At 35.1% G+C, this 18687-nt stretch overlaps 1 protein-coding gene across 4 annotated transcripts in view; it reads left to right on the top strand.

Moving 5' to 3' along the window:
- The window catches only part of Clgn (calmegin), a 41070-nt gene extending 24097 nt beyond the window's left edge, over nucleotides 1-16973 (top strand). For all 4 annotated transcript variants that reach the window (XM_046459576.2, XM_058584054.1, XM_046459575.2 and 1 more), the window contains exons 6-15: nucleotides 777-858; nucleotides 1718-1910; nucleotides 5364-5553; nucleotides 10719-10832; nucleotides 10938-11088; nucleotides 12340-12555; nucleotides 13646-13771; nucleotides 13904-14069; nucleotides 14765-14865; nucleotides 16436-16973. In XM_046459576.2, coding sequence (XP_046315532.1) covers nucleotides 777-858; nucleotides 1718-1910; nucleotides 5364-5553; nucleotides 10719-10832; nucleotides 10938-11088; nucleotides 12340-12555; nucleotides 13646-13771; nucleotides 13904-14069; nucleotides 14765-14865; nucleotides 16436-16516 — 1420 coding nt within the window. In that variant the 3' untranslated portion in view covers nucleotides 16517-16973. The remainder of the gene's footprint in view (nucleotides 1-776; nucleotides 859-1717; nucleotides 1911-5363; nucleotides 5554-10718; nucleotides 10833-10937; nucleotides 11089-12339; nucleotides 12556-13645; nucleotides 13772-13903; nucleotides 14070-14764; nucleotides 14866-16435) is intronic.
- Nucleotides 16974-18687: the final 1714 nt, after the last annotated feature.

Consider the following 18687-nt stretch of genomic DNA (forward strand, 5'->3'; position numbering starts at 1 on the left):
TTCATGTTGACGTCTTTTTCCTCACTGATTTTCATCCTGTGTTATTCATGATTTTCCTGGTGTCCCTTCTGTCTATGCTCATTGTCTTAGCAAGACTATTTCCTTAAAAGTTTTCATTTTTGCTAAGACTTACAGTATGTTGTAAATTCATGAAAAGACTCATTTATTAATTCACTCTTTTTTAGCTGTTATAAACTAAATAGCTGAAAATTCCCAGATCTCCTGGCTATTTAGGTCTGAAAAACCCCAGATAATTGATTGAGATTATGAAATCTCTTTGCTAGAGCCATTTAATTAAATGTAAACTTAACATGGTATAGCTGAACTAAAGGACAAATTAGATTTAGATATCTAAGATTATCAGGAATATCCTAGAAATCTGCTATTGCTGTGGCCTTTATGGCTCTTGTTCTTTTAGTTTATAAAGAATATGTATATTTTCCTACCTTACCTGAATTTGAAGTTTCCTGTTAGTTTTAGTCAAATATCTTATTCTTAATTTTAACAGTTTCAATATGAAAATATTCAAATAAGTTGGTTGGCTTTGTATAGTTAATTATAATCACTCTAATATTTTAATGATGTGTGCTGTGTGCTACAATAATAGAAAATCATTTCCGCTTATTTCCTAAAGGTTGTAAATATGCTTTACGTGGGAGCTATCTAGCATTGTAAAACGTTTCTGTGTGAATGCATTGGGAGTGATGCCGTGTGTTTTAAAGAGCAATCCATCATTTTTATTCATCAGCAGTATGTTTCTCTCTCCCCTCATTTAGATATGAAGTAAATTTTCAAGATGGTATTGATTGTGGAGGTGCATACATTAAACTCCTAGCAGACACTGATGATTTGATTCTGGTATGATATTTTAATATTTTTAAAAAATCTTCTTAAAGTTAGTATTTTTAAGGAGTAATTGATACAACTGAAATTTTCATTTCCAACAAAATCAAAAAGAACTCTGAATGTCTTTTCCCAACATAAGTAGATGTAGCTTTTACAGTTTGCCTTCGAGTTCCACATAAAGCTGGGTTACCTGGAGGCATCCATTTTGTAATCTTTAGCAATAAAAAATTTCACCATGTATGTAAATAGCAGATGACGTGGTGCTTTTCAATGCTGTTGAAATATCTGCTTTGAGTTCTTCACAAAATAAGACTCATTCAGTTTGTTCAGAGAAATGAGATGACACACCAAAGCCGGGAAACAGAGTGGGTGGAGAGCCACATGGAAAGGGGTGAGTCCAGATGTTGGCAGCCACGGAAAATGACCATTTGAAGAACATGGCTTAGCGCCTTCTCCAGCAGCAGGCTGTGTCAGTGTTTTGTCACATGACAAGACAAGAAAGGCTGTGAGCTGTTGGTCAGAACTAATGGCCTGCATCGGCTATGCAATGTGTAGGTTAAAGGTTACTTTTAGGATCAGGCAGAAAAGGCCACCTGTAGCGTATGTTGAAGTTCTCGCTGTAGGTGTTCTAAGGTGATGACCAGCAAAGGTAGTTGGCAAACCATCTAATGCCAAGCTGTGTTTTTTAAAAAAATATGTGTATTTTGAGGTAAAATTTATCATTTTTCTGTATCCTTTATTGTGTTAAATAGTTCTTTGTTAAATTAACATTTAATACATTCTATAAACTCTACTCATGGGATAGGATAGAGAAATTCATTAAATGGCTCTATAATTCTGGACTAATCCCAGCACTCATCTCTCTTTGAAGGAAAACTTTTACGATAAAACATCTTATACCATTATGTTTGGACCAGATAAATGCGGAGAAGATTATAAACTTCATTTTATCTTCAGACATAAACATCCTAAAACTGGAGTTCTTGAAGAAAAACATGCTAAACCTCCAGATGTAGACCTTAAAAAGTTCTTTACAGACAGAAAGACTCATCTTTATACACTGGGTATATCCTTTTAATTAATTCATTAATTCAAAAATATTTGCTGACTACAAATATATTCATAACAAGTGCTTTAGGAGAAAATAAACACTCATCTACCTTCTAGAAGTTTATCTCTTGGGGAAAATAAGATATATACACACACACACACACACACACATATACATACACATATGTAGTTATAGTACAGATAGAAAATAAAGTGCCCGATGAGAGAGACAGATGAGGTACAGTCAAGAGTTCAAAGGCAGAGACTTGGAGAAAACTCACTATTATATTTGAACTTGTTTTCAAGTATAAGTAGCATGTAGAAGACAGGAGGAGAAAAGACATTTGTGGCACTGTGACAGTGGTGCTGTAAGAACAGGAAGCTAGAAAGAAAAGTGACAGAAGGGGAGGTCCCAGTGCTCAGGGCAGGAGTGTAGGCTTCTTTCTGTAGGCAGCTGTGGTTGCTATTAGGCACTGCTGTGGTTGAGGTGCAGCACATACCCAACTTTGCTAGGAAAAGCATTAGCAACCGCATGTTGACATAGGTAGCTTCCTTTAAGTAAATGGGTTTGAGTAGATGTGTTTGAATAGTAGGGGTTGCTTCTCTAGTCCTAAGGATGCTAAAGAGCTTTGTTCTGCCCACGATTACTTAAAAATCCTAACACTGCAGAATTAACAGGACATTTTGAAATGGCTCTATCAGCTTCTTCTCGCAAGTGTCAGCTCCATCTAAGACTAAGGTATTTCAGTGTTCTTTGCAAAGGCTGCAGTTACAGAAACAATCATTTTGTCTGCAAAGACAATGCCCAGTTTTCTCCTTAAGAATTTTTGCTATGTTATGAAAAATCTTTTTCTGAAATAATTGGAAAGAAATAGTGGACATTTGGGGGAGCATGAATGAAAAATTTTAACTAGAACAGGACATTTTTAACTTTGTGCAAACCTGACCAAGAACAAATTAATAGAATACATCAGAGGCTGTAGGAGAGTCATGTTTTTTGAAAACAAAATTCCACATTCAGCAGTTTATCCAAAGAGAGTTATCTAGAAGAAAGGTGACTTCTGTGTGAAGATATACTGCAAATTTGAAGCAAGCTAAGTGTTATCATTAGGGGACTTTGTATGTAATACAAAGGTGGTAACTACAAACATGTTTAACAGTAGGAATATTACTTATACAGACTGAATAACCCTTATCTAACAATCCAAAATCCAAATGCTCTGAAATATGAAAATTTTTGAGGGCTGACAGTTTGGAATTTGGAGCATTTTAGATTTCCAGATAAGGGATGCTCTCAACAAATGAAGTGTATGCAAATACTCCAAAACCTGAAAAAGCAGTGGTCTCAAGCAATTCGCACAGGAGATTTTCAACCTGTAATATTAAAATGGAAAAGGAAAGTGAGATCCATATTGTAGGGATATAATGGTGGCCAACAGACAGATGATGTAAACAGATAAGAAAAGATGTGATATGTACCTCGCCTTGTTCTCAGCCCTTTCTCTGGAACCACATGGGTGAACAGTGGTCTCTATTCACCTAACTTAGTTAAGTTGCTGCCCTAGAGAGTAAGAGTGACTAATAGGGCTGTAACTGAAACTTAAGTCCATGCATATGCATAAAAACATTGATTCTTGTGCTAGGATCACTAAACGACTTTTTTCTTTTTTAAAAACTGTGGTAGTACTATGTTTTTATAACATTACTCTTTGTATAATGCAGTGCTCTGATTATAAAGTCATTTAAAAACATTCTTTCTTTTTTTTTAAAGATAGAGTGAGAGAGGGAGGGAGGGAGGGGGAGAGAGAGAGAGAGAGAGAGAGAGAGAGAGAGAGAGAAATTTTTTTTAATATTTATTTTTTAGTTTTCGGCGGACACAACATCTTTCTTTGTATGTGGTGCTGAGGATCGAACCCGGGCCGCACGCATGCCAGGCGAGCGCGCTACCGCTTGAGCCACATCCCCAGCCCCTAAAAACATTCTTTCTAAATAGAAATTTTTGGCCAAAAATTTTGAATGGAGTTTTTTTTTCCACTCATAACTATTTGCCATATGCTTTCTTTTTTTAACTATAATTTGTATATCTTTATTTTTATTTTATTTTTATGTGGTGCTGAGGATCGAACCCAGTTCCTCATGTGTGTGAGGTACGTGCTCAGCTATAACCCCAGCCCCTTCTATAATTAAAAAAAAAAAATCCATTTCAGTCACAAAATTTATGAATAAAGTTCTTTTTAAGATTTTTTTAAATGCCTTTGTTTTTTAAAGTAGGGGGAACCCTGTACTTTTTTGCATTTAAGATCTTGCTCTTAGCTCTGCTTCTGTCTCAGATTTTTTTCCTTTATTTTAGTAATGTAGTTTCATAATCTCAGCTGTAATAGAAGAGGAAACAGAGGAAAACAGGGAGAAAATACTGAATGTGGGTACTGTTATTTGGGATTTGCATGTAGCATTACTTGGATTTGACATGAATAATCTGTCATTGTCATGACTGAAAGCCCTGGAGATAGCTATGACTGCAGAGCTGTTTCTTCAGAAGAAGCCAGTGGCCACTTCACTAGTGATCAGGACGATCCTGACACTTGTCCACAGCTCCTACTTCTTTCATTTACTGTTAAGCAGATCTTTTAATCGACACTGTCTCCAAAGATCTGAATTTTACCCAGAGGGAAGAGAGATCTTTTATTTTGTCATTACAAATGATAAGGGAATCTAGAGTTTACCTGGAGCACACCTAGTGCTAAAAGTAAGCTTAGATACTCAAAACACTCGGAAGATGTTTTACACTAGAATATATGAACCATTGAATTTGAAATGCTAGTGAGCCTCATCTTTAAATCTTTCTGGAATGATATTAATACAGCAATGTTTATTTCCTAATTTTGGTGGCCATATTGGGCTTTTGTAGGAGAAATATTTGTGAGACTATACCTTCAAACATTCAAGGGTGATGTGTAAGTTGTCAGTAACTTACTCTCAAGCGGTTCAGGAAAAAAGTTATTTGTAGTTTACTTGCCACTTTTTGTTTTAAATGCTGAGGAAAATTGGGTTGTATCTGTAGCTTAAAAAGGTGAAGCTGGGGGCTGGAGCTGGAGCTCAGTGGCAGAGTGCTTACCTAGCACATGTGAGGCACTGGGTTCGATCCTTAGCACCACATTTAAAAAATAAACAAAAATAAAGGCATGACGTCCATCTCAAAAAAAAAAAAGGTGAAGCTGAGTGGCATGAGTCTCAGACAGCTGGCTACTGTGTATTCCTTACTTGAGAAGAATTGTAAACAGCACTTTAAAACAAATTTTATCTTTATTTTAGAAATCTAATGATTTCAGCATATTTTGAATACATTGATTATTCCTCTGTTTCTGGTTGGGAGAAAATTTTATCCATGAAGTTTAGATAGTTTTATTATTTAAAACATTGTCTTTAAAATTTCATGATAAGTATGAAATGTTTAAATTGTTCTTCAGTAATGAATCCAGATGACACATTTGAAGTATTGGTTGATCAAATAGTTGTAAACAAAGGAAGCCTCCTAGAGGATGTGGCTCCTCCTATCAATCCTCCCAGAGAAATCGATGATCCCATGGACGTGAAACCCGAGGAATGGGATGAGAGGGTGAAAATCCCCGACCCTTCTGCCGTCAAGCCGGAAGAATGGTGAGCACAGAGCTCAGTCATGAGCCTTATTCCACATAGTGAAGTCATGCCATGTAATAGATGGATGTTTACAACCAACAAAACTTAGTCTTTTAACATCAGAATGACTTATTTTGACCAGTGAAATATTTTAAAATTGGCTTTCCAAATACTTTTGCACTTTCCTGCCTTTTAATTTAAAAAATTTCATTTAAATTAATACTTGCATATTATTGTAATTTCAATGTGTTTATTTTTGTGTTCAGTTCTATGGGAGGAAATTCATGAGCCAATACCAACTTATTAATTTTATTCCTTGTTTGTTCTTTATCATATGCATTTGAATGTTTTATCTAGTTTTGTTTGTTCAGTTGATAATTATTTACCCTTAAAATAGCCATAGTCTAATATCTATTAGACTATGCAGGACTTACTCATACCAGTGTGCTTTCAACCATAAATTTTTCACTAGCCCGGTGTGTGTTGTTTCCATTCTACAGAATTATGAATATTTTCCTTAAAAGACATATATTCAGCTTCTTAGTTCCCATAGCTTGAGTTCAGATGGCAAGAGATACCTGTATATCTCCTCATTTACTAGGATTTTTTTTTTTTTTTGTAATTTCTCCGTAAAGGTCATGTTAATTTTATTCCTGAGAATCTTATTTCTTTTTCTGCTGAATGGGTAACCCTTAATTAGGTTTTGCTAGATAAATTATCTGTCTCTTTGTATTCAACATACCTTATTTTCTATGGCTGTGTAACAAAGTCTCCCAAAAACATAGCAGCTGGAGGCGGCAAATTCTTACCATTTCATAGGTCTTCTGCCTCAGGGACCCAGAGGGCTTAGCTGGGAGGTGCTGCCTGGGACTGTCATGAGGCAGCGGTCAAGCTGCTGGCCAGAGCTGGTGCAGGGCCCACTTCTAGCAGCTCAAGTGGCTGATGCCAGGAAGTTTCCCATCTTCCCACTTGGGCTGTCTTTAGGTCTGTGGCAGATGGCTTCCCCCAAAGGGAGGGATCTGAGACAAGGAGAGAGCAACTACAGAAACTGTGGGGTCCTGTCTAACCTAATCTTAGAAGGAATGTGTTGTCACTTGAGCTCATTCTGCTGGTCACACAGACCAATGCTGGTACATTTGGGAGGGAACCACATGACGATGTGAATATAAATATTAAGAGTAAAAACAATTCTGTGCTTAATTTACTAAGAGATTTTTCCCCATGATTTGGTATTGAATTTTGGGAAATCCTTTATGTGCATCTATTGAGATGACTATGTGTGTTCTATTTTTTAAATTTTTTGAATTATAGTAATTGACATTCTGTTATCCAACTAACCTTACAATCCACTTGGTATTATTCGTTTTTTAAAAAAGTGTTTTGTTGTGGGTGGACAGAATGCTTTTATTTATTTTTATGCAATGCTGAGGATTGAACCCAGAGCCTCACCCTTTCTAGGCTAGCACTCTGCCATTGAGCTACAGCCCCAGCCTAGTTTTATCCTTTTGATAGTTGCTGGGTTCGAGTTATATATTTTTCTTGTCAAATTCACTGTAGTGTGATTTCCATACACTGAAATTCATTTTAGGTTTACAGCTCTGTGAGTTTTGATGAATAGAAACAATGGTATAACTACACCACAATCATCATCTCCAATATTTTGATCATCCCAGAGAGGTCCCTCCTATCCTTTAGTCATCAGTTCTCTTCTCCCGCCCACAACCCCTGCAATCACAGATAGGATTTCTGTTTCTACATTTTGCCTTTTCCAGAATGTAGTTTATGGCTTTTGTATTTGAGAACAATGCTTCTGAGATTCATTGGTGTTGCTACATGTGTCAGTAATTAACTTGTTTTATTTACTTAGTGGAGGTAGAGCATGAATTGATTGTCCATTTGTCTATTGTTGAAAATCTTGATGAATTCCAGGTTTGTGATAAGCATTTGTAGAGAGGGCTTTATGTGGATATAAATTCTCCATTTTTAAGGGTAGATTCCTAGGAATAGGATTGCTGGATTGTACAGTAAATATGGATCAGCATCCACTTATCACAGAGATCATTCAGCCTTTGGATTTGGGGGATTGGTTTACTTAGCTTAGCTTGATATTCTCCAACTCCATCCATTTACCTGCAAATGCCATAATTTTATTCTCTTTTAATGCTGAGTAATATTCCATTGTGTATATATACCACATTTTCTTTATCCATTCATTATTAAAGGGTATCTAGGTTGGTTCCACAGCTTAGTTATTGTGAATTGAGTTGCTATAAACATTGATGTGGGTGCGTTACTATGGTATGCTGATTTTAAGTCCCGTGGTGGTGTGCCTTTATTTTTAAGGTGGATTTCTTACAGGCATTCTGTGTCTGGGTCTTTCCTTTAAAAGGGTGTTTAATTCTAGGCTTATCTAATGTAACCTATCTCTAATCTCATTACGTGTCCCATATATTCTGTGGCACTTTATAAGAACTTTTTCTTGACTTGATAGTTGTTTTCCTTTATTGCAGTTTTCCACTCTTTCTTTCCTGTTGGTTTCTTAGCCTTTCCTCTGTGGTTTATGGTTTAGTGGTTGCTCTAGGCTTCACAATATGCATCTTTAACAGATCTCGGTCTACTTCAAACAAAAACTCAGCCTTCACGTGGAATTGAGCCCCATTGAGTCTCCTGTCATCCTGCGCCCTGTGTGTTGTGTCCACGCACTTCCTTGTATGCGCACGGGGAAGGCCATCTGCCTGCCCTCCGCTCAGCATCTTTGGATCATAGGAGGGGAAAGCCTTTTGGTTACCCCCATGGTCACCTTCTCTGGGACTCTTGTTCCTTCTGTGCCAGTGCGGATTTCCAACTGTGATCATCTCCCCGCTGCCTGAGAAGCTTCCCTGAGGTGTGGCCCAGCCGGTCATCCTCATTGGATTCTCCTGGCCTTCCTGGGGATGGTTCCTTTGCCTTCATTTTTTTTTTTTTTTGAATAATTTTTTAGTTATAGATGGACATGATATCTTTATTTATTTATTTTTATGTGGTGCTGAGTTTCGAACCCAGGGCCTCAACACATGCAGGGCAAGTGCTCTACCTGTCAACTCCAGGTTGGCAGCTGTTTCCCAGCAGGCATCTCTGATCCTGGGGCTCCCGCCGTTTTTGCAGAGAAGTCGGCCATTGTGCTCATCTTTGCTCTCCTTTACCTGATACGTCCTTTGTTCTCAGTTTGATTTTAAAATGTTTCCTTATTACCAATTTTCAGCAGTTGATTTTGCATTACCCAGTGTGGCTCTCTGTACGCTTCTCTGCTTTGGATTCTTTAACCTTTCTGGAATGTGGGCTCATAGTTTGTACCAAATTTGGATAATGTTTTCAGCCATTATTTATTTCAACATTCCCATGTTCCTCTCTTTCTCCATTCCTGTGTCCTCTCTGTGTTAAATGTATGTCACGGGACTTTAGATTGTCTCACTGATGATCACTGAGGAGGGAGGTGTCCATTGTTTTTAAAATAGTTTTCCTCTTTTTGCTTCATACTAGAAAACGTCCCTGTTTCCTTACATTCTTGGTTTTTGTAGACACCAGGATTGCTACCTGTTTGGAAAGTAGTGTGGTGTTCCTGGAAAATCAAAAATGCTAAACTTGTTAACTCTTTTCTGGTTAACAGAGCCACTGATAGCTAGTGAAAATGCTGTTGCTCTCAGGCAGAGATTGTTATAGGAAGTACCTCATACACATAGGCAGAGCATCCTGGTCTAAAAGAGATCAGTAGGAAGCCCTGCCAGTGACTGTCCATGCCTCCTGCTGTCAGGAGAGAAGGCTCCTCCTTCCCCATGGACTCATGGGGCTTCTTGAGTTTTTACCCAGAAAGGATGAATTTGTCATTAAATGTGAGAAATCGCAGATAACGGTCATATTCTGACTAGCAAAATGTACTGGATTTGCTTTAAAGAATTAGAAAAAAATCTTCCTCAAATTTTAAATTCTGGTTATCCCGAGCATTCAGAGACTCAAGGTAACATTGATGTCAGGCAAGTTCAAGTCTGTACATTTATAGTCACTTATTTTAGTTAATTTTTTACTCAAGTTTTATTTGGAAAGTCATGAAAGAACATCTTATTTTAAAATTTCCGTAAAGATGAAATCATATTGGTAGTTCTAGTCAGTACTTGATGTAATTATGTTTATTTTAGAATTCACTCCCTAAGTTAGTGTTATTTTTAAAAATAGAAATATTAGAATTAAATTAAATGTGGAGAGTTTTTAAAGAAAAATAACAGTGGAGTAGGTAAGACCTTTTCAAATATGACATAAAATCCAAGAACCATTACAGGAATTATTAATAAATTCAACCATTTGAAAGCAGATGATTTGTGTGTGATAAAGAAAAAAGAACAAACTTTATAAAAAACACATAAGAAACTGGAAAATGTCTTTTGAATTCATACAGCTGACAAGTGGCTAATTTCTTCATACAGAGGTAATGAGCTATTTAATGTAAACAGAAATGGTTTTTATATATCACTTTATGCTGTTAAATGTACACTAAAATACAGTGCAATGCCATTTTCAACTATCAAGTAGGCAAAAATTCAAAGTTTGGTAGTACTATTGGCAAGGTAACAAGAAAATTGGTACTCTTGTACACTACTGATAGGACTGAAAATGAACCCGTAAGAAAGTAATTTAGAAGACATCAAAATTTAGTATGCTCATACTTTTGCAGGTGAGAAATGGCTTACAATCTATTATAGCATTGTTTGTAATAGTAAAATTTTGGAAACACTCTCTCTAAGAAGGAAATACCTAAATAGATTATGAAATAAAGTAGAAAATTATGCAACTGCTAAGAATAAAACAGATATATGTGTAAAAATAACAGAATAATCTTGACACAGAGTAGGCTTACAATATATATTTATTGTTGAGTGAGTGAGTTTCTAAGGGACAAAACCAAGGTCTAACATATTGTGTATAGCATGCTATCATTTGTGTAAATAAACACAGGTGCATGTGTGAATGTTGGGAATATATTATAAAGAATTAGCAAGTTAGCAGAAGACTTTGGTGAGAGCCATGTGATGGGGTGGTAAGAACATCAAGATAGAAGGGTGGGAAACCCTGTGAGGGTGTCTTCTGAAGTTGGCAACATGCAATTTAGAACTCTTTGAATAATTATTAATTAACATAAAATAGTGTATTTATAGGGATGAAAGTGAACCTGCCCAAATAGAAGATGTAAATGTCGTTAAGCCTGACGGCTGGCTGGATAATGAGCCAAAATTCATCCCTGACCCTCAAGCCGTGAAACCTGGAGACTGGTGAGCGCTCTTCACCTTCAAACACCAATATCTGTTCTGCCACTGGCTTTTGTGGCTGGTGGGAGAGAATTGAGGTGACTGTTTGTTCTGTTCTGATGACTTAAGGAATGAAGACATGGATGGAGAATGGGAGGCACCTCATATAGCTAACCCCGCATGCCGGATTGGGTGTGGTGAGTGGAAACCTCCCATGATAGACAACCCAAAATACAAAGGGATTTGGAGACCACCCATGATTGATAACCCTGACTACCAGGTAAGGACTTGTTTTTCCAGTTCTTGGGTAAAGTTTAAAATGTTTTGTTGCTTTTTATATCTTCTTATCAGTAATATCATGTTAATTTTTAGAAGCTTGATTTATAATTTATGAAGAAAAAAGACCTCAACTAGTTTATAGTTCAAAAGGAAAGGATTCTTTAAATAATTTTCTAAGGTAATAAAATTAAGAACTTAAGATAAATCACTTCATACTTCCCTAGTAATCAATTGATGTTCCCTTATAAAGTTCTGTTTTAGAAATAAATATGAAAAATAAATTCTGATCAAGAGGACTCACATATATTTCAATAAATAGTGCCTGTGCTTAATTAATGTGCTCCTTAATTTTTTATATTATTAAAATTCAGAATTTTTTAATGATCTTTTGAGTGTTCCTAAATTTTTATATTAAAAGTCCCTGTTATTCATTTAACCTTCCAATTTTATCTTTGTAATTATAAATTGACATTTTCTAACATTTTATATATCTATGTATCTAGATATAAATATAAATATTTATATATAAATAGTTGAACACTCTAATTATTCACTATAGTTTTTCTTCATAGCATTTCCTTGGATAATTTTTTGTTTAATGTCTGTATCCTCATTAGACTTCAGATGCTGTAGGACAGGAACCATATATCTGTCTAGATCACCACTGTATAGCTGGCATTTGGCACAGTGACAGTACCTGGCACAGAGTAGATATGTATGATGGTGGAATGAGTCAGTGAGTTATCACATTGTTGAGTTTATTTGACTTCATTGACAATTTAGTCTCCTTCAAGACCATTTGAGATGAGGCTTTTATATTGAATAATCATCTGAGGTTTAGCAGTGATCTGTTATTGGTGCCTATCTTGGGTATACATCAAGAGAAGTGGCTCTATTTTTGCTATACAATGATCTTCCAAATTTGAACAAATTTAATGACATCTTGCCTCCAGTAACTTGATTAAATACAGAAAATTTGTATAGAATAGCATCACTTGTGAAATTTAATTAAGTTTTTGTGTTTGTTGGATTTTTGCTTTTTTTCAGAGTTAAAAGTCAGTATTTCTCATAAGAAACATCATGAATAGAATAAGAAATTAGATTTTATTTCCAATAAATTACTAATGAATTTATGTCTTTTTCAGTTCTTTTCTCCACTTGCTGATAATTTCATTCAACAGCAGCTGCTTCTTGAGCAGCATTTTTATGAAATTATTTTATTTGAAAATGTCTCTAATTATTTTTTTTCCAGGGCATCTGGAGTCCTCGAAAAATTCCCAATCCAGATTATTTTGAAGATGTACATCCATTTCTTCTGACTTCTTTCCGTGCTATTGGTTTAGAGCTTTGGTCTATGACTTCTGATATCTACTTTGATAATTTTATTATCTGTTCAGAAAAGGAAATAGCAGATCGCTGGGCTGCAGATGGCTGGGGATTGAAAATAATGGTAGAGAATGCTAATGAGGTATGGTATTGACTGTAGTGGTAGTGACACAACTAGAACTCAGTCCTGGTTTTAAGTTCTACAGATGGTCCTTTTAGTAGTACATAAATTTTCAGTAATCACTATATGCCAATGAAATATACCTAAATTAAGTTTATGTGGACAAAATATTTATTGCCATATATAACTTCATTATAAACTATATAATCTATCGTGTATGCACATGTTCTCATTTTGTTTGTTAAGTTATGATAGTTTTAATGGGATTTAATCCCTATGTATTATTTATAGAAATAAGATTTCTTACTGTCTTTATTACCTTGCTAATTCAACTAATCAATATTCATTTTAACTATTTTTCACTTAGAGAAAAACAAAAAATTTTAAATTTAACATTATAAAGTTGTGTTTCGGGGTTTTTTTGTCTTTTTTTTTTTCCTGCAAATCTTACAACTGTTTAGAAAAGGTTAAGCTAAATGTTTCAACACATTTTGGAGAATTTTAAAATCAGTTAGCTGTAAAGAAAAATTCATTCCTTACATTTGGTTTCTTTGGACACTTGCAACAACCATCTAAAGAGTAGGTAAAAAGGGACTCTCATTTTGAAACTTTTAACGAAAACATTTGATGATTTCAGATCCTATTTTAATAAGAGAAACGTTTTCCTTATTGAGGTCATTGTGAAATTTGTTTATATGAAAAAGAAAATAATAATTCTAAGATATAATTTAATTGATAGGTTCTTTAAAAGTATAGAATGAATTATCTGGAAGTTGTACACTTCTGAAGGAACCAGATAACATGGTCATAAAAAGTAATTCTATCCTGAGTAGTTCTACAAAAAGAAAGAAAATTGTCATTATTCTTGCTGGCAGGTTAGAAGTTTCCATATACTTAGTAACATACCTCTGACTTCAAAGTCTCACTCATGCTAATGATTAAATTCAACTTTACATAGAGAACATTCTAAAGATGGGAAAATAAAACTTTTTTTTCTTACAAGTTAATCACTCCCTAATACAAAATACCTAGGTAAATATCTTTTATAGACTGTTTCCCAATGGGGGTTTGTAAAATTTGAGTCACATTTTTATGCTTATCTCTCATGTAGCCTACCGTATTTAAACAGCTAATAACAGCTGCCGAAGAGCGTCCCTGGCTTTGGATCATTTATCTGGCAACAGTGGGGCTGCCAGCAGCATTAATTGCTTCATTTTGTTGGCCAAGAAAAGTAAAGGTAAAGAAAAAGAATTTCCTTTGTGATTCTGAAAAGTAATAAACTAAACATCCTATGTTTACTGACTGCTTACTACATATGTAAATAGCGCTTTGCTTTTGGTAAAAAATAGCTTGTGTTAAACTATTGCAGAAAAAATATGTAGATGCAGAGTATAAAAAAACCGACATATGTAAACCACAAACAAAGGGGGCGCTGGAGCAAGAAGTGAAGGAAGAAAAAGAAAAAATAGCTCTGGAGAAACCAGCAGATGTGGAAGAGGAAAAAAAGCAAAGCGACAGTGAAGTTCTTGAAAAGGGTAGGATGGCATCGTGGCTTGGGAGAGGGACCCTGGACCAGGCTCAAGAAAAGAGCTTACTCCCTGGAAGGCGCAAGCTGATGCACTGCCTATTATTAACTTGCACACCTGAGCCCCCGGGATGTAGACTGACAGCAAGAGGTACACAAGGGAGACACAGGGGTTGACCTGTCAACTTCTCTTCCCCAAGGCTCACTTTTGGTGGGGTAGGAATTTTCACTTTATATAGCTCCTAGTGAGATATATATATATATTTTTTGTAATGATGGATGGAGGTTTGGTTAAATGTAATACATAGGACAGTCAGTCACAGAACAAACACAGGACCATGTGCACTAAGCACAAGTGTGAGTAAGCAGCATGCTGAAGGGTAAAAAGAGGTCACCACACACCACGGGAAGTATTAATAAGAAGTGGACATGGCATGCCCACTCCTTAAGTTCTCAGAGCATGTTTCATACAGAGTTTCATGTTATGTACAGAATTCTATTAATGTGTCCCTTGCCTTAATGAGTCTGATTTATTTATATTGTGGTAAAACGATGAATACTTGCATTATTTTTTTAATTTTTGAAAGGAAGAAATTGCTTTTTTATTTGGGAATTTAAATAAGCCCCTCTTATTGTATTTAACACTTTTCAGCAATATAATTCTAATTTATCAAGTCTTTGCTTTTAATAAAATCTTTATTCTAGAAGATGAAGGTGAACCTGAGGAAAAGAGTGAAGAAGAAATTGAAATTATAGAAGGGCAAGAAGAGGGTAATAAATCAAATAAGTCTGGATCAGAGGATGAGGTAAGCATCTCTTTAACAGAAAATGAGCTAGTTTTCAAGTGTGATTGTGATCCACTAAAAAATATTTCAATAAAAAGCAGCCATCTAGTTTGTGAAGGAATTTTTGCCATATTTCCCTGAGCTTTCGTAAGAGTCTCATGTTGCTTTTAAAACATATTGATAAAGAAGGCGAGAAAATACTATAACATATTTTGACAATAAAACAAAATATGTAGAATTAAAGTTACAATAAACCCATGATTTGAATATTTGAATCGTAATCCTGATTATTGCAAGACAATTTTCTTCATAGCTGCTGCAAAAACATTCTTATTGTCCCAGTACTGTCACATTTTGAGATATTTCATTCATTGGGTAGTTGAGTACTATCTGTCTGATTCCATGTTTTTCTCAAATTTTCAGTGAAGTAGCTTTTTCTTCTGTTTTATATGTTTCTGATATAAAATGGAACTTTCCACAATGCTTCTTCTTTAGTCATTTTTTATAGAATCAGAAGTCATCCAGGGTATGATTGAGGACCACAGCTTTCTTTTTTTTACCCAGCATAAACCAAAAGCCAATCAGAGCTGCTCTGCGCCTCGGTCTCCAGCCAACCACCTTCCACGCTGGCGGAGGGCTGGTAGGGAGCAGCTGTGCCTGGCCTGCCGCAGGCCCTGGATAGACTCTCTATTGGGTCTATTTGAAGAAACTCCCAGATTTACTAGTGTTTGTTTGTTTGTTTGTTTGTTGTTAAACTTTGTCTTCCCTAAGGTGGGGGAATATTCATGTTTAGGGGAACTGGGTAAAAATAATTTCTTCCAGAGCAGAATTCTAAACAGTTGCTGATTCAGCTGTGATGTTCTTAATAATGACACTTGTAGCCGTTTACTCAGATGTTTTCTAGTTATATTTGTCACAAAACATTTTTATGACTTTAAGAATATCTTAATTCTGTCTTCCAGTCTTTTAGTCTTCATACACATATTTATCAGTAAGCTAAAATAAGTCAATTTTGTGTGATATGACCTTAATAAATAATTATGACTTTATGTAAAACCATGTAATATTTGTTCCAAAAATTTGATTTATGTACAAACACACATTCTGGAAGGATAAGAAAGGAATGAAAAACCTTGAACCATTATATTCAATGATTTCTTTTTCTCTTTTCTAATTTTTTATGGAGGTACTATGTGCCAGAAGTTCTGAAAACCAGCTTAGCAATTCATTACTTACAGAAATATTGTGATGAATAGTTAGTGCTATTGTCCCACAAAAATATCATATAACTGTTAATTAACTACGACATTGAGACCAAGTTCTGAGTCATAAATAAAATGTTGAATACAGTGTTAGTGGTTGTCACATGTTTATTTGATGAGCAGTGTTATTCTAAAAATGTAACTATGTCAAAAGGTGAACAAATGAAAATACATCAATTCCTGTGCACATTTTTCACAAAGTCAAGAAACATGTATAAGATGGCTTTTGATAGTTAGAACATGTATTTTGGAGAATATGAAGTATGTCATTTATTGTTATGTACAAGTTACATAAATAAAATAAATATTTCCATAATTATCTTTTCTAGATGAAAGAAGCAGATGAGGGCACAGGATCTGGAGGTGGGCCCACAAAGTCAATACGAAAAAGAAGAGTGCGGAAGGACTGAAATACATTCAAGTATTCTTAATGCCTGAGAGAGAGTTGACATGCTAAAATTAGTATGCCAGGACTGACCTTGAATCAATCTGCATGTCCTGTTTCTAAAAATCTAGCAAAGTTATTCTTTCAGGTATTTATTTTAGTCTTTTCAGGGGGAAAAAGGCATCTTTGAAGTTACCTGGTCTTTGAATTTAACATAAAAGTGGCACATTACATATCAGATTTAAGAGATTAATAACATTAGATGTTACAGTTTTAATAGTTTGAAGATAGTTTTGGTTCATACAGAGCAAAATTATATGTAGCAACTTCACTGCTATGGGAAAAATCAGTTATTGGAATTTCCACTCAAATGGCTATACAAGAAGAGAACTGGTAGTTTTATAATACAAATAAGAGTGTGTTCTGTTGTACAGAGCTAAAGGCAATAAAGTTTCTGTATGGTTGTTTGATTCCATCAGCAATTGAAAGTGTTGTGTGTGACCCACATTTACCTAGTTTAAGCTTTCTGGTCAGTTGTTCACTTAAATTAGATTCCTTTAAAGAGGTGCTTTGTTGACAAACTTGTCAACAAAACAAATGTCTGTGTGTCACTTAGAGAATCACTGGATAATATTGCAGCATATTTTACATTTAAATACAAAGATAATAGGTTTATCAAAACAAAATGGTGTACAGATTTTTTCAAACTCTTATAGTAATTATATGCCAGAGTGTCTTAACCCATTCACAAAATTGCTTGTGTCTATATTGCTCTTGAAAATAAAATCTAAATATTTTTCTTCTTTAAATTATACATACTCTTTCACATATAATTATTGGGGAGGCTTTGAATTATTCTTTATGAGATCCTGATAGCTAACATAAATTTATCATGCTTTACGTTTTTATCCTGCTTCTCCCTGACAGATTCAAATCTATTTTAGGCCTCTCCTCTAGCAGCAGAGCTGCCCTTGTGGTGCCTTTCCTCTTGTTAGAATAGTTACCAAATGTCCCTGAAGTACCTTATAGTGGAACTGTGTCGTTTCATTTAAAATATCACATTAAACAACTTTTTATGTTTAAGTAACAGGTGTGGACCCATTAGAAGGTGATTTACATGTGAGACGGAAAACTACTTGACTACTAAGTATCTAGCAAACTTCATATTAGTTGGGTGAGATTTTAGATTCCTTCTCAGACCCCACATTTTTATAAACCCCACCCAAGTTCCCATACAACTCCCTCCCACAGGTACATTTAGAACTTATGTATAGGGAAAGTAAGTCCCTAGTTCCCTCCATTTACTAAAGGAAGCTGAGCACAGCTGGTGAAACTATTCACTCCTTATTTCAGTGAATGAATTGAAAATGAAAGTTAAGTGCTCTCCTTCTCTGCTATATCCTGACTTTCACAAACTGGTGGTGAAACAATTAGGCATAATTTATATTTATTTCCTACTAGCTAAACTCAATACATCTGGCAAGGACTTTCTCGTTTGCTTTGAACTAGACATACGAATAATTCTAGAGAAGAGTTTCTCAAATAGCTATTTCAGCAATAAATTCTTTCTGAAAACTTTGCCTTACAAACATCTAGTAAATTTTTTTTTTCTAAAGACTGGCTAAAACTGCTTTGACTCTCTTTTTGGTTGCAGATTCATTTTAATTTGAATGTTTGGTTAAACCCTATGAGTTTGCAGTGGTAAGATTTGAGCAACCAACTTGCCAAGTCAGTGCTCATTACTGTGCATGCTCCCCTCTGTAGATGTACCAGGGCTGATAGGTTTAACCCAAACTAACACTTAGAAATAACGTATGAGATCTATGCAGTAGACAAGGCAGAGTCTAATAATCCAGTGCCTTTTTCCTTTTATTACTCTCATCTGACTTTGAATAACGTAAATGTTATTTTCTCTAATAAAGGAGAATAAATACATTTCACTTAAAAGGTTTTTTTTGTTTGTTTGTTTTTGAGGCTTTTTAACTTTACCAAGTTAAAGTAACTTTGCTTCTCCTGAAAATGTTTTTCTTCTAGCCTTGCATCCAGTAATCACTTCTGTAGGGAGGCATAAATAATGTCAGTTGAATAATATGGGTCTTTTTGAAGTGTTAGTCACCATTTGGAGGAGACACAGGTTAGAACAGTTTATATGTTAAAATGAATTAGTAGTAATTGATTTACCATAAACATGTGGAA

The sequence above is a fragment of the Marmota monax genome, unplaced genomic scaffold (genome assembly GCF_021218885.2).
Source record: "Marmota monax isolate L192 unplaced genomic scaffold, Marmota_monax_Labrador192_F-V1.1 WCK01_AAM20220418_F8-fsc00039, whole genome shotgun sequence".
Classification (NCBI taxonomy): Eukaryota; Metazoa; Chordata; class Mammalia; order Rodentia; family Sciuridae; genus Marmota; species Marmota monax.